General features: G+C 40.9%; 1 protein-coding gene across 22 annotated transcripts in view; it reads left to right on the forward strand.

Moving 5' to 3' along the window:
• Nucleotides 1-14,573, forward strand: part of JAKMIP3 (Janus kinase and microtubule interacting protein 3) — a 197,999-nt gene that overhangs the window by 145,766 nt on the left and 37,660 nt on the right. For 16 of the 22 annotated variants that reach the window (XM_030570013.1, XM_030569991.1, XM_030569996.1 and 13 more), the window contains 7 exons: nucleotides 1,730-1,792; nucleotides 6,281-6,379; nucleotides 7,509-7,607; nucleotides 7,702-7,761; nucleotides 11,553-11,618; nucleotides 12,103-12,171; nucleotides 12,263-12,340. In XM_030570013.1, coding sequence (XP_030425873.1) covers nucleotides 1,730-1,792; nucleotides 6,281-6,379; nucleotides 7,509-7,607; nucleotides 7,702-7,761; nucleotides 11,553-11,618; nucleotides 12,103-12,171; nucleotides 12,263-12,340 — 534 coding nt within the window. The remainder of the gene's footprint in view (nucleotides 1-1,729; nucleotides 1,793-6,280; nucleotides 6,380-7,508; nucleotides 7,608-7,701; nucleotides 7,762-11,552; nucleotides 11,619-12,102; nucleotides 12,172-12,262; nucleotides 12,341-14,573) is intronic. The other 6 variants (XM_030570001.1, XM_030570003.1, XM_030570006.1 and 3 more) reach the window with 2 other exon arrangements.

A 14,573-nucleotide genomic window follows, 5' to 3' on the forward strand; every position in this document is an offset into this window, starting at 1 on the left:
CGCTGCAACTCTCTAGTGTAGCCAAGCCCTTAGACTGGAAATAAAGCATACATTTTTAAGAGTAAGGATAATTAATCACTGAAACAATTTATCAAGGGTCATGGTTAGGGCTCCATTTTTGTCATGGAGGTTGCAGAAGTCACCAATTCCATGACTTTCCGCGACCTGTGTGACTTCTGCAGCAGCAAGTGTGGCTGACCCCCAGGGCTGCCCAAGCAGCTGGCTCCAGGTGACAGCCACACCAGCTGTTGCTGGAGCAGCCCTGGGGCTAGCAGTGGCTGGTGTGGCTGGCCCCAGGGACTGCCTGAGCAGTGGTCCCTGGGGTGGCCAAAGCGGTCACCGTTGGTGGCCCCTGACATCAGTCCCCAGGTGGCCAGAGCTTCAGTGGCTCCCAGCAGCTGTTGCTGCTAGCCCCGCCCCCTCCCAGCAGCAGTCTTTTAGAAGTTCTTTTATCAGCTCAGGTTTGGCTTTTACAGCCTTTATTCCCTTCTTACATCCCTGGAGCTTTCACAGGTTTTAAACCCCTCCCCATATGACATAACCTGGAGAAACCTTCAATAAACTGGAAATTCCACCCCCTAAAGCTCCCTCATCAATATCCTGGCACACCTTTAGTGTGTGATTCTCCTCCATGTGGACTACCCAATGAGAATAGGTTCTCCATGTTCTGGCTCTTTAAATGGTGCCTACAGAAAAAAGATAAATTACTCACTCCCCATTTTCTCCCCCTACTGTTCAGCTTTTGGAATCCTATCTGCCTGCATTTCTTCCTGAAAATGTTTCTGATGGATCTTCCAAAATTGGAAGTCTCAGCAAACTACTGTCATGCTGTCCGACAGGGAAAGGAGAAGAGAACTGGCTTCATCAGCCTAGGAGAAGAATTTCCATAATAGCCCTCGATTCAATAGCCCCCACCCCTTCAGGTAGGGCTAGAGGAGGGTCCCCCAGATATTAAAAGTGATGTAATATAGTGGGTCCTTCATCATTATCATTCAGTTACAAACATCTTCAGAAGATGGAATGAATCATTACAAAGAACTGAATTTTGTAGGAAAAAGAAATTTTGATTTCTATTTTCAGCAGAGTGAAAAATTAATTGTTCTAAACATGCTCTATATATGGTGCCTTGAGAGAATAATTGTGAAGATATTTATTATTATTATTAATCACTCACATAGGATTTTTCAAAGGGATTTACAAACTTTAACTATAAGTGATCACTTGCTTGCCAGCTCAGCCCAAAGCATCAATGATCTCAGTGAGCAACTAATGTTCCAATTGTTTTTCCCCCATTTCAATCCAATAAAATAATTCATCCATCTAAAAATAAGATTTATCTTTGTTAATCTTAGGAAGCATGGAAATCAAAATACAATAATTGCTATTATCTATTTGTTAAATTATTGTAATGGAGGTGCCTAACTTCTCGCTTTTATTTCAATCATCATTTATTTCATTGATTGACAGGATTTTTCATGTTTATTTCTGTTAAATCGGAGTATTTATATTCAAATTACATTTTAAAAAACAAAATACTATGTTAAAAGAACTTTAAGATGCAAAGTCAAGCACTCAAAAAAGTAAGGAAATGTCAGAATTAAGGTTGCCTGTTAAATTTTAATTCAGCCCACTTCTGTGTGTGCATTATGATACAGTCTTTAATTACATGATCATATACTATGGCAGCACTGTCAGTTTCTCCTACGATATTAATCATTTATATTTTAAGGACATGAAGTGGATTGAGGAGAAGCAAGCATTGTATAGAAGAAATCAAGAACTTGTAGAAAAGGTATTTATTCTCAGCATTTCTATTCCTACATTTAATATATTTTTAATTATATAAATAAAAAGAGATTAAGGAAGGGTGAGGTTGGGCTGCCATGTACTTTGGCTGGTAAGAAGATTAAAGATCATCTAGATGTGGTTCAAAAACTATAAATGAATGCTTCGCCTCAGTTTTCAGTAAAGATGCTAATATGGTACATGTGCATTAAGGCAGTACGGCTGATAAAATGAATGTCTAGAAATCAAAATGATCACATCTGAGATGGAAGAAAAGAGCATAATGTGCTCAGATTGAGGGGAACAGATCATTTCCATCCCAGAATACTGAAAGAACTGACTCAAGAGATTGCTAGTCTGGTAGCAACAATCTTTAATAAATTTGTCTGTCTCCCATATGATTGGAGAACAGCTAAATTAATGCCTATATTTAAGAAAGGGAAAAATGTGATCTAGGCAGTTACAGACCTGTTAGTCTGCCGTCAGTGGTGTGCAAGTTTTTAGAACAAATTGTGGAGGAAAGAATAATTGACTCATAGAGGTAAGTGGTAAAAGGGATGCAGTGCAACATGGGTTTGCCAAAGGTAGATAATGCCAGGCTAACCTTATTTCTTTCTTTGAGAAAACACTGATTTTTTTAGATAAGGAAATTGCAATAGATCAAATATATTTTAACTTCATTAAAGCATTTGACATGGTGCCATATGGGAAATTATTTGTCCAGTTAGAGAAGATGGGAATCAATACATAATTGTAAGGTGAATAAGGAATTGGCTAAAGGAGAGAAGGCAATGAGTTGTGCTAAAAGGTGAATTATCAGACTGAAAAGAGGTTACTAGTGGAGTTCCTTGAAGATTGGTCTTGTGATCATCCTTAGTCAATATTTCTGCACAAGAAGTAGAATGAGGTAATGAAATTTGATGGTGATTACAAAGTTGGGAGGCATTGTCAATACAGAAGAGGATCAGAATATTGTATAGGAAGATCTGGATGATTAAATTCATTAGTACAAAGTGAAACGTCACTAAGGGCCTAATAATAAGAATTTCTGTTGCAAGTTGGGGGCTCATCAGTTGGAAGCGACAGAGATGGAGAGAGACCTGGATGTGTGGGTCAGTCACAGGATGACTGAGCCACCATTGTGTTGTGACTATGAAAAAACAAATGCAATCCTAAAATTTACTAGGTGGGGCAATTCTAGTAAAGATAGAGATGTATTAATGCCATTGTACAAGGTGCTGTTAAGACCGCATTTGGAATACTGGATACAATTCTGGTCCTCCGTGTTCATGAAAGAGTCAATTAAATAGGAACGGGGAATGGAGGACCTGTCTTCTGAGAGGATACTGGAAGAGCTCGGCTTGTTTAGCCTAGCAAAAAGAAAGCTTAGATGGGATATGACTGCTTTCTATAAATACATTTGTAACCCTTCTGCCCCTCTGAGTTGGCAGCAACAAGGGCCGGGTTCAGTATCCAGGGGTTCCGTTTCAGTAACACAATGCATAACCGGCTCGAGCCCCCACCCAGTGACCTGGGACACTCACATACCACACCCCCCTGGACGCCTCTAGGAGGCAATACTTCCCCTCTCGCAAGCATGGAGTCTGAGTGTAGCAAAATCTTTTTAATAAAGGAAGGAATTAATGCGGCATCCCATTGGAGAAACACCACAAACAGGGTTATAACACAAACCATAAACAAAAACCCACCTCCAAGTACTTTTGGCACTGTCCTTTTTCCCCTTAGGGTTTTAAGTCCAATCACCCCAAAATCCAACAACCCAAAAGTCTCTGGTCAATGCCACCCCAGAGTTCGAGAGTTTATCTGTAGAGGTCCCTCCCCCCAGCCTGGATAGAAAGGGGCACCTTACGTGGTCCTGGGCCAACTGCCCTGCCTCTCCGTGGGTTCTGCTTCCACCTTCTCCACGAACTGCTCCGCTTTACCAGCCGCTGTACGCTGCTCCTCCAGCCGTCCTCAGAAACTGCTCCGCTCCACCAGCTGCTCTGCTCCATGAGCTGCTCCAGTTCTCTCTGCAAACTGCTCGGCTCCGCTCGCTCTGTGGGCCGCTCCACCTGTCCCACAGCTGCTCCACTCTGCTGCCACCAGCTGTCCCGTGATCCACTCCAGCCATCCCCACAAACTGCTCCACTCCACCAGTGGCTCTGTTCCACAGTATAGCTTTGAGCTCCCCACTAGTTAGCACTGTACTCAGTGCTCTCAGCTCAGTGATTTTAGCTTTTAGTGATTTTCAGCTCTTAGTGATTCCAGCTCATAGTAGGGGAGCCCCAGTGCTAGTGCACCATTAGCCCAAAGTGATTTCAGCTCAGCAACCTGTATTTAAATTCTTGAGGGAATAAAAGAATCATCTCTGACATTCCACAGTGGAGAGAGGAGGGGGTGCAACTGGTGCTTCTGGCTCCACAAGGAGACTGCACCACCAGGCACAAATACCTATCCCCAACCTCTCTCAATTCTCTGGGTTTTGGAACCCATGTCCCATGTCTAGCCAGTACCACCCAACTGAGGGTGAGCAATTTGTCACCAAGCAATCCCACAGCTTGGGAGTCTGGGATAGGGTGGGCGTACCTATGCAAATACACTCTCTGAACTTCTTTCCACCAGATGTCAGTGTAGAGCTTATCCTGACTCTGCTTACACATTAAGGGAGTAAACACCAAGAAGACTAAAGAGTTATTTAAGCTAAAAGAAAATGTAGGCACAAGAACAAATGGATACAAACTGGCCACAAACAAATTCAGGCTGGAATTTAGAAAAAGGTTTCTAGCCAGCAGAAGGGTGAGGTGCTGAACACCCTCCTACTAGGAGCTGGGTGCAGGAACGAGGGCAAACAACTAAAGTAGTTTTAAGAGAGAGCTGGACAAATGTAGGAATGCAATTGTATGATGGGATTGTTTGTGGTGGTAATAGACAGGCCTCCAAAGCCCTGCACACACTTCTGCTTTATGTCTTATGTTCCTAATGCTCATGTTTCAGACAGCCACTGGTGGGGTCAGGAAAGGATCCCCCCAGTGTATTCTGGGAGGGGTTTTTTTTATCTCCTCCCTCTGAGCATCAGGGGTGGCCACAGCTGGAGATAAGACATTCGACACGGTGGGCCAGGGCTCTGAAGTGACATCAGTCATTTTCTCTCTCAGGTGCCTGTCTGACTGGTTCTTGTTCACATGTTCAGAATCTAATTGATCACCATATGTGGGGTCAAGAAGGAATTTTACCCTGGCAGCTTGGCAATGACCTTGGGGAGTTTTTGCCTTCCTCTGCAGCGTGTGGGTTGTTGCCAGGATTATCTGGATTATCTCTGTGACAAATAATAGTCTAGTTTCCTGTGGGTTGTAATACTTTGGCCTCATTTCAGTGCTGGATTTAGTGTGTGGGTGTTGGTAGCCTGTGATGTACAGGAAGTCAGACCAGATGATCTAGTGGTCCCTTCTGGCTTTATACTCTGTATTTGTAGAAGCTTAAGGAATGCATGTGGTTTATTAGTATTATTTAAGTACCACTATAAAATGTTTTAAAAGTATTCCACACAGCTCTAATTGGAACAATTTTCATACAGTAATATCTTCATCATGCCACAATTCAGAAGGATTGATAAGATTATTTTATGGAGCTCTTCACCCGCTTTAGAACTCCTTGATAAGGGGAACAAAGGGGATGGTCACTCCGGGGAGTGGCTTCTGAATTTCCCACACTCCTGGTCTATTTACTGAGCAATCCCTTCATTTCATTCAGTGTATCAGGCTGTGCAGAGAATATTCCTACTGTGGACTTGTAATCAGGAGTAGCGCCAGAGTTTCTGGTGCCCTAGGCAGAATTCAGGGGGCGGCATTTTGTGCGCTCCCCCCGGATAGCGCGGGAGCTTCTGGTTCCACTCCCATCATGCCGCCAAAGAAGGACCCTCTGCCGAAATGCCGCAGGCGACAGCGGCAGTTATTGAGCTGCTCAATTGTCTGCCACTGTTTTCCATGGCACGTTGGCAGAAGGTCCTTCTTCAGTGGCACGATGGGAGTGGAACTGAAAGCTCCCGTGCGCCCCGTGGGGAGCGCACAAAATGCCACCCCCTGAATCCTGGTGCCCTAGGTGACTGCCTAGGGTTGCCTAATGGAAGCGCCGGCCCTGCTTGTAATACACATATAGGTCTTGAGTCTGCATCCGTACCCACTTTGAGTAGTACTTTACACAGCAAGTCATCTAATTAAAAACAGTGTAAAGGTTGGAGAATTAAACCCTTACTGATCAATCCTGTTCCACTGTGTCTAGGATCTAAGCAGAATGCTATCAGAGCTGTGGTATACAGAATTACACCTTGGGCCCAGAAGATGTGTAGAGCGACCTTGAAGTGTCACTAAATCCAGAATGTTTGCTTTTAAGCCATGAGCATTGCCCAGAGATGCTGAATTCTTAACAAATTTAGGATTTATATAAAAGTTAAATGAATCATCAAACTTTTTTTTTAATATTTAATTTTATTTTTCAGATAAAACAAATGGAAACAGAAGAAGCTCGGTTGAAACACGATGTTCAGGATGCTAAAGATCAGAATGAACTCCTGGAGTTCAGAATATTAGAGCTTGAAGTAAGCAGCAGTTATCTATACAACTGTTGTCACGCTTTCTGCGTTATGTTGTCTAAGGCTAGAAGGCAGTCAAACTCAAGGAACCCCCTTTGCTTTTATACTGAAGATGAGCTCTTCATTAAAAGTGACATCAATGACTGGTACACAGTGATACTAAAAGAGGATTAAAAATACCCCAGAAGAATAGCATATCAAAATTGACTGATACTGATTTCTACCTGTCTTCCCGAATACATTTTTTAAAGCTCTTAACCTTTAAACTCTAGTTAGAGCCCAATTTATGTCACAGATGACTTTTTTACTCTGCTGTTCTTCCACTATACCTGTTTTAAAATTTAACAAGTGAAGCAAAATCAAAACTTAACACACAGAACAATAATTATTAAGGAGTTTTTAGTTGTGATTGCTAAAAACCATTCAGCAATATATTGTTATTGTTCAATATGCAGATCAGGGACATTGCATGGCCCTTCACATTGTACTCCTTCTGGTAAGCTCTTTTTTTTTTTTTTTTTTTTTTGGTCACACAGACTTTTTGCAGAATTCATGGAGAGCCTGGACCTTCAACCCTTGATCAACACTGCTGATTTGCAGCATTTGTCAGAAAGCACAGACAGTAATATCCCAAACAGATGTCACTTACATTCCTTTGGATGTAAACATATCCAGGCTACCCAAATGTAGCCCACTTACATAGCCAAAATAATGACTAGACAATCCTAGTTGGTGAAAATTGATGAAGCAGTGTGAAGAAATCTTGTATTATTACTGTGTAAGCTTGATTTATTCTCTCTGTGGCTAAATAGAGACTTTCACTGCCTGTCAGTCTAGTGAAATCTTCCACAAGCATTACAACTTCTCAGATAAAGAGCACTTTTCCCTCTGCATATTAGAATAAATAGCCATAAAAGGCAGAATGAAAGATTTCCCACCTTTTTGTACAGTAAATAGATTCTTATGGATAGTGATGCTCTGTAATTTACTTATTTATGATGTATTACTTTTTCAGAGTACGATTTTTGGAATGCTCATATTTATAATATATTCTTAATGAAGCTGAAACTTACAGTACAATGTGATGGTTAATTTAGAAATTAATTCTCCTTAAATATAATTATTTTTATTTTAGGAGAGAGAAAGAAGATCACCTGCTATCAACTTTCATCACATTCCTTTTACTGAGGGGAAAAGTCCTCTCCAAGTTTACTGTGAGGCAGAAGGTGTAACGGTAAGTAATCCCCTTTCTTAGGATTGCTTCCTCTGAATACCAGGGTAATGCTATATTTTGACTTCTTTTCTGTACTCTTTTCTCTTGTTGTTAGGATATACTAGTAGCGGAGCTAATGAAAAAGTTGGACATTTTAGGGGATAACGCCGTAAGTGTATGTTCCTTTAATAAATTGTGTATGTTTCTGTTAATTATTTGTGCTTTTATTAATGTAGCATTAAGACAATCTAGAGCATGGGCTTTTTTTTTTGTTTGTTATTGAGGCACTGGGCTACAGGCAGAATGCTCACTGCAACTTAACATAATGTGTTAATGGGCCTTTCAGGTGTGACACAAAGCATCTTAATGTTATAACATGGCTCTTTGATTTTTAATTTCAAATGTTGGTAAAATTCTTTTTAAAAATATTATTTTTCATGAAAGATACTATATCTTTCTATTGTTCACGTGTTCTTTGCTTATTTGCTTACTTGTATTTCTTTGGTTTTGCATTTTAATAACTGCATTTTAACTTTGTAAAGTACCTTGAGCTTTCGATATGGCACTTCTAAACTGAAATACATGCATATATACATACATACATTAAATGGAAATAGTTTAAGTATTAGAAAGAAGAGAAGAGGTGGTACTTAATAGTTGTGGGGGGGAAGCCTTTGCCCACCACTTTAAAATATTTTTCATTTATTTTTTTAAATATTGTTGTCAAACTCTTTTGATATGTTTTTTTGGATTTTTACATAAAGCCTGAGGTACAGCCTTTATATGGGTTCAGAGTAAGGAGAATGGGGAGGTGAAATTCACCCTTTTAACCCAAGGGCCAAGCTACAGGGCAGTTGCATAGTCTCTCACCCCATTTCTCCACCTGTTATTCCAGTTGGGCTGAAGTAGCAGCCACACCCTCTCTGTTTGGTTGTGCTGGAAACTGGAGTCACTGGATCTGCATAAACAAGCATGCATAGTTTCTCACCTGGCCAGTCCCCACTTCTCTGCTCTACTAACATTCTACACCAGCCCTGCAGAGACAAGGTCCATGGTGCAAAGAGGGTTTTTTTCAACTGATGAACATCTAGTACAGCCTCTATGTGATGTTTAAATGATGTGGAGGGTCTCGTGCTGGTCCTCTGCACCAGGAGTGAATTTCTCACTTACCGACGCTGCATGTAAAAGGTATGCTTGTAGCATGGATAGGGGTACCAGTGCTAGCGTTAATCTAGCTAGCACAGGTAACAATACTAGTGTAGATGTGGTGGCATAGGCTTCAGCACAGACTTGCAACCAGAATACATACCCAGGTCCCTAGAGGGCTTGTTTTTTGAGTTGGCAGCATGAACTGAAGCCCATGCCACTACATGTACACTGCTATTATTATCTGTGCTAACTAGATTAAAGCTAGCTAGATTAAAGCTAATACATGTATGCCTACCTATATTACAATCACACCTTCATTTCCAGTGTAGCCATATCTTTAGTGCGTGTAGCCAGCAGGACTGCAGTCCTTTCTTTTCCTGAAGCTGAGAAAGGTTTGTTAAAGAAACCTCTATTTAGCTTTTGCAGTAGAAAGTGAGAGTTGAATGTTGCCAGCCAGCCACAGAGCTCCAGCCAGGCTTACGTGAAGGCACTTTAAAATAGCCTCTCTTTTCCTGTGAGCTTCTAATTAGACCATGTGGGTCATAATTTCTCCATGGGCTGTTGGATCGTTCTCAGGCTACATATACATTGTGAGCTACGGATGTGATTCCCAGTTCACATACTCTCACTTTAACTACTAACAGATTTATTTGGGCATAAGCTTCTCTGAGCTAGCATGCTAAAAATAGTAGGGTAGCCACTGTAGCATGGGCAGGGTCGGCGCATCCAATTAGGTGACCTAGGCGGTCGCCTCGGACACTAACATTTGGGGGGCGGTGACCGCGGCGGACAGATCTTCGGCCACCTCAGTTGCCAGTGGTATTTCAGGGGCAGGACCTTCCGCCGCCTCTGTCGGGGGCGGTATTTCAGGGGCGGGACCTTGCACCGCCTCTGTCGCCAAAAAGGCTGGAGGGGCTCCTGAGCACAAGCAGCAGTGGCATGGGATAACCACCCTAAGTACATACTCACAAGGTTCAGGCTGGTTTGTGCTGCCCAGATCCAGGATCACAGAATCAAACAGACAGCTGAGATGAATCAGAAGAGGAATAAGAATGATTATTATTAATAATGGAGTATCCAAGAGTGTATAAACAACTTTACAGACATACAAAAGTTTGAGTTAACTATCTAAGTGCTGATCCTACAACCATGCATGTGAGTAACTTTACTAACATGAATACTTCCATTGTCTTCAGTTGAACTATCACATAAAGTTACTGACATACATAAATGTTTCCAAGGTAGGGCCCTAGGTAGACATACACAGACAAGGGAGGAGACAGAAGGGCAAATACAAGCTTTTACCATTTTTTGCTCTTATTCTTTCTTATTTTTCTTTATTTATTGTCAAACCCTGACTTATTTGCTCACAGTTATTATTGTTTCTTAATAGTACCTACTGATTCCTAGGCTGTTTTTATTTTGTTTCTATTTCTTGTTGATTTTTTTTAATTGGTTTTACTGTTACTGGTTTTCTTTTTAATGCATAGAAGGGACTGTCAGATGTGAGCAGTCCCATTTAACTTAGTGAACTGCTTATGGGCTTTGGAGTTTGCAGGACTGGAGCCTTTCCTATTTTTTGTTCTTTCACAAATGTCATAAGACATTTCACTTATATTATGAACATGTTGATATTCAGTGTGCAAATGAGTCCAGGCCCAAGATTAGATTGGTGACATCATTGTTGTTCAATGCATGGCCTAATACATCAATGTGACGTCACCAGAATGCTTAGCAAAGAGCTGAAATGCAGCTTTCAGCATTGGGTGCCCTCTAGCCTTTCTATAATGCGAATTCCATAATGCTGCCCAGGGCCGGCTGCAGGCCACAGCGCGCCAAGCGCATGCTTGGGGCAGCACGCTGCAGGGGGCGCTCTGCCAGTTGCTGGGAGGGTGGCAGGCGGCTCCGGTGGAGCTGCCGCAGACGTGGCTGCAGACGGTCCGCTGGTCCCGCGTCTCCGGTGGACCTCCCGCAGACACGCCTGCGGCAGCTCCACCGGAGCCACGGGACCATCGAACCCTTCGCAGAAACGCCTGCGGGAGGTCCACCGAAGCCGCAGGACCGGCGAGCGGCAGAGCGCCCCCCGCGGTGTGCCACCATGCTTGGGAAGACGAAATTGCTAGAGCCAGCCCTGATGCTGCCCGGCCAACAATGACAAAGAATGTGGTCCGTTAAGGCTTGTGCAACAGAGGCAAAAGCATAAAAATAACATGCCAGTTAGATAATATGCAAAATTCTAACCATTTCAAATCCATGAATATTTTAGTTTTCATTTGCACTTCATAAGTGTAGTTTTAATAATTTAGAGATTGCCAGCAATAAACACATGTGCATATTGACGGTGTGTTCACTTTTAATCAAAATCTGAAGTAAAAAGAAGTTTTTAATTAGACATTTTCAACAACCAACACTTTTGGGACTTCCACATTTGCTTCTTTTCTTGTCTTTACTATGTGTTGTCTTGTGTAATTGTGCCGTTATCCCCAGTTGGGAAAAGAAAGGAAACAGTGCCACTTAATAAAAATCAGCTGGTTTTTGATGTGCCAACAGTTTGTTGGTAAATGTGAAGTTTTTAAGGAGAATTAGGTGTACTTACATTGTTGTGTATGAGAACTTCTAGGAAATACAGTTTTTTACTGTAACAACTCAGCATTAACTTTAAAAATTACAACCATATTCTATATTAAAATATGAATTTTTATTTCATGCAATATTCAAGGAGAGTATTTAAGTTTGTCTATATTTAATGCAAGCGCTGCCCAAAACCAATACCAAGGCACTGAGGTTTATTGTAATTATATTCTCCTTTTGATGCAGAATCTGACCAACGAGGAGCAAGTAGTTGTCATACAGGCAAGGACAGTTCTGACACTGGCTGAAAAGGTAAAAACATATACATCCCTAGTAAGTGAAATCATTTTATACAAAGTTTTGCCCATCTCCGAATGGGTCGACTTGAGCATATTAGTAATGTAAATAATTGTTTCTTCACAAAATGATAGAATTTTTAAAGCACAATTATGCTTCTGTAAAACTTAGTAATTTAGGAGGGAAAAAATGCATAAAGATAATACTCAGACAGTATCATAATTTATATTAATGCCATTTGAGTTATAAAAGATATATTCCAAGGCTTTGGAAAAGTGTCCATTCTCCAATCATCAATTTATATAATAATTATCTAATGTGCTTGATACCCACCCCTCTTAGCAGCTTTAAATTAAATGTATCTCATATGGTATGCTAGAGTTGTAATAAAAGTTTAGTAGAAGAACATGCTCTTTGGCAAACGCTGTGTGCTGCTATTTTGACTCTGGAAACTGATCTATCAAGATTTAGGACTTTATCTTTTATCTTTTATATACAGTGGCTACAGCAGATAGAAGTGACAGAATCTGCACTACAGCAAAAGATGCTAGATCTCGAGAATGAAAAGGTACTCTAGGGAGTATTTTGACAATAAAAGAACAGTCATTCAAGTTGTTGCTACAGTAATTGAGATAACCTAGTCTTCTTTACATCCTTAGGAGCTATTTACTAAACAAAAGGGCTACTTGGATGATGAACTTGACTACAGGAAACAGTCTTTGGATCAAGCACACAAGGTAAAAAAAGTCAGTCTTGGTAGACCTATGCTACCTTTAATAAATTACCTTATATAATCCTACAGTCCTTCTGCATACAGAACTCCCATTGAGTTCCAGTGGCTGGAAGAGTAGGTAAATTAAATTGTAAGCAAATTATTTAGACTTGATCCAGCAATGAGCTACATATGGGCAAACCTTGTGCTTGCATGGTGCTCTTTGCAAAATCAGGGCCTTAGATATTCATGTGTTGTTATTATTTATTAATTTGTCTTGTACAAACAGTTTAAAATAGCTGAGATTCTAGATTGCAACTGATGGAACAATATTTTGTGAGTATTTGCTTTTCCCTCCAAAAATAAATCTTCTATCTCAGGGTTTGTCCAGGAACCTAGTCTACAAATCATCTAGCTAAAATAGCTGTACCCTGCACCTACATCAGGACAAATTGAGTTTACGTCAGGTTTACCTAGCATATATTAGCTAACCCTGACCCCTAAATTTAACCACTTTATTTATTCAGTAAACAGTTTCCTACAATTGTGCTCATATTTACAGCTGTACCTGTAGATTTGCACCACTAGAAAAACTAGCTAAACATATTTTTGAAGTAACTATTTATACCAATATTTTGCACAGTTATATCTTTTTCCTGCACTTCAGGAATTATGTGTATCTTGGACATGGTGATGTGTTCTAAGGGCTGAGAAGAGTACTTCAGTCCACGTTTTAAATGTCTAATACATGCTGTGGTGCGAGAACATTTGGGGGAGCTTTTATTCAATACACTTTTTAGTCCTCTGGGATTTCTTAAGAGTTTGATCTTGCCAAGTACTCAGCTTTTCCTGGGACTAACTTCCATGCACAGCATGGAGATGATCCCTGTCAAGAACTGCATATAATAAGCAGTTCTAAAACAGCTCCCTATTTCTGAAGTACTCTGAAAGTGGGCATAGTAGTAAAGGGGAAGATTGATTGGCATTGTTCATAACTCCTTTCCCATCACATATTCCTCAAACTTCTCACAGCATAAAACAAACTAAAGAATGTTGTTATGTTATCACAACGACACCATCCGCATCAGCTGCAATAGGAAGAAATTTAGTGTGTTGGTGCTATTTCTGAGCACAGTTGAGCATATTGTGAGTCAGCTATTGCATTCTCCCAATGCAATATGTCATAATATTAAGGAAGGAATATCTCAGTGATGGAAGGTCTACAGAGGTCATGTAAGGCCTATAATATTGCAAGCCTGAGAAGTCTCTGTAGTCATCTCTGGAGAAAATAACTGTAGTTCAGCAACTAATTTATCTGGTGTCCACTATCCAGCTGGTCAGAGCTCATCTTTGCTCACTCTTGTGCCATATGCAGAACACTATGTATCTGGGATTATGTAAATGATGCATGAAATGAAAAATCCCTGCAGACTGAACCTAATGTACACAGAACGCAGTGCAGAATTTTCATAGACAAAACAATGTTCGTTCACCTGTTTTATCTTCAGAGACTGATTTTAAATATGGAAATCTTCCCAGATCAAACATTTACCCATTAAACTTAGAGAATGAATCTTTACCAGGGAGTCAAAGAATACTTTTATTCCTGGTGAGTGCACCGTTCCCTCTCCATTATCTGTGTATAATCCCACCAAAAAGTCTAGCAGTTGGTAGGCTGGCTACAGCAAAGTATTGTGTAGCTATTCAGTACTTCCAGCTTCCTAATACTGTGTGTTCAGCAGTTTACGTCCCATTACTATTCATAAAAATATTGACAAATTAGGGGAAATTTAGGGAAGAGCAATAATAATAATTGGTTGGCTGGAGAGATTGATTTCCTCATGTGGCATGATTGGCAAACTACTGTGTGGGTTTTTTCACCTTTTATCTAACATCCAGCAGTTCTGGTTTGGGGATTTAAGTTACAGTTGTCTCAAATTTGTCAGTTAATAGGCTAGAAAGAGTCCGATGTCAGGCCCCATAACCCAGTGGGCTGCCTGGGCCTTGTATCTGCACATAGCATTGCCTGGTGACAGGATAAGCTGCTATATCTTGTGCAGCTTGTGGCACCCCTCATCTTAATTCTCCTGCCTCCAGCGAGGAGGAAGGGAGTGGGTCAGGATGCATACAGTCAGGTCATTATACATACAGTAATTTCCTTGTACTGGACTGTAACCTTGTGTCTTTCCTACTATATATTAGGGTTCAATTCTCCCTTAACTCTTTGTACCAAACTCGCATTGACATCAATGGAACAT

Source organism: Gopherus evgoodei, chromosome 7 (genome assembly GCF_007399415.2).
Source record: "Gopherus evgoodei ecotype Sinaloan lineage chromosome 7, rGopEvg1_v1.p, whole genome shotgun sequence".
NCBI lineage: Eukaryota > Metazoa > Chordata > Testudines > Testudinidae > Gopherus > Gopherus evgoodei.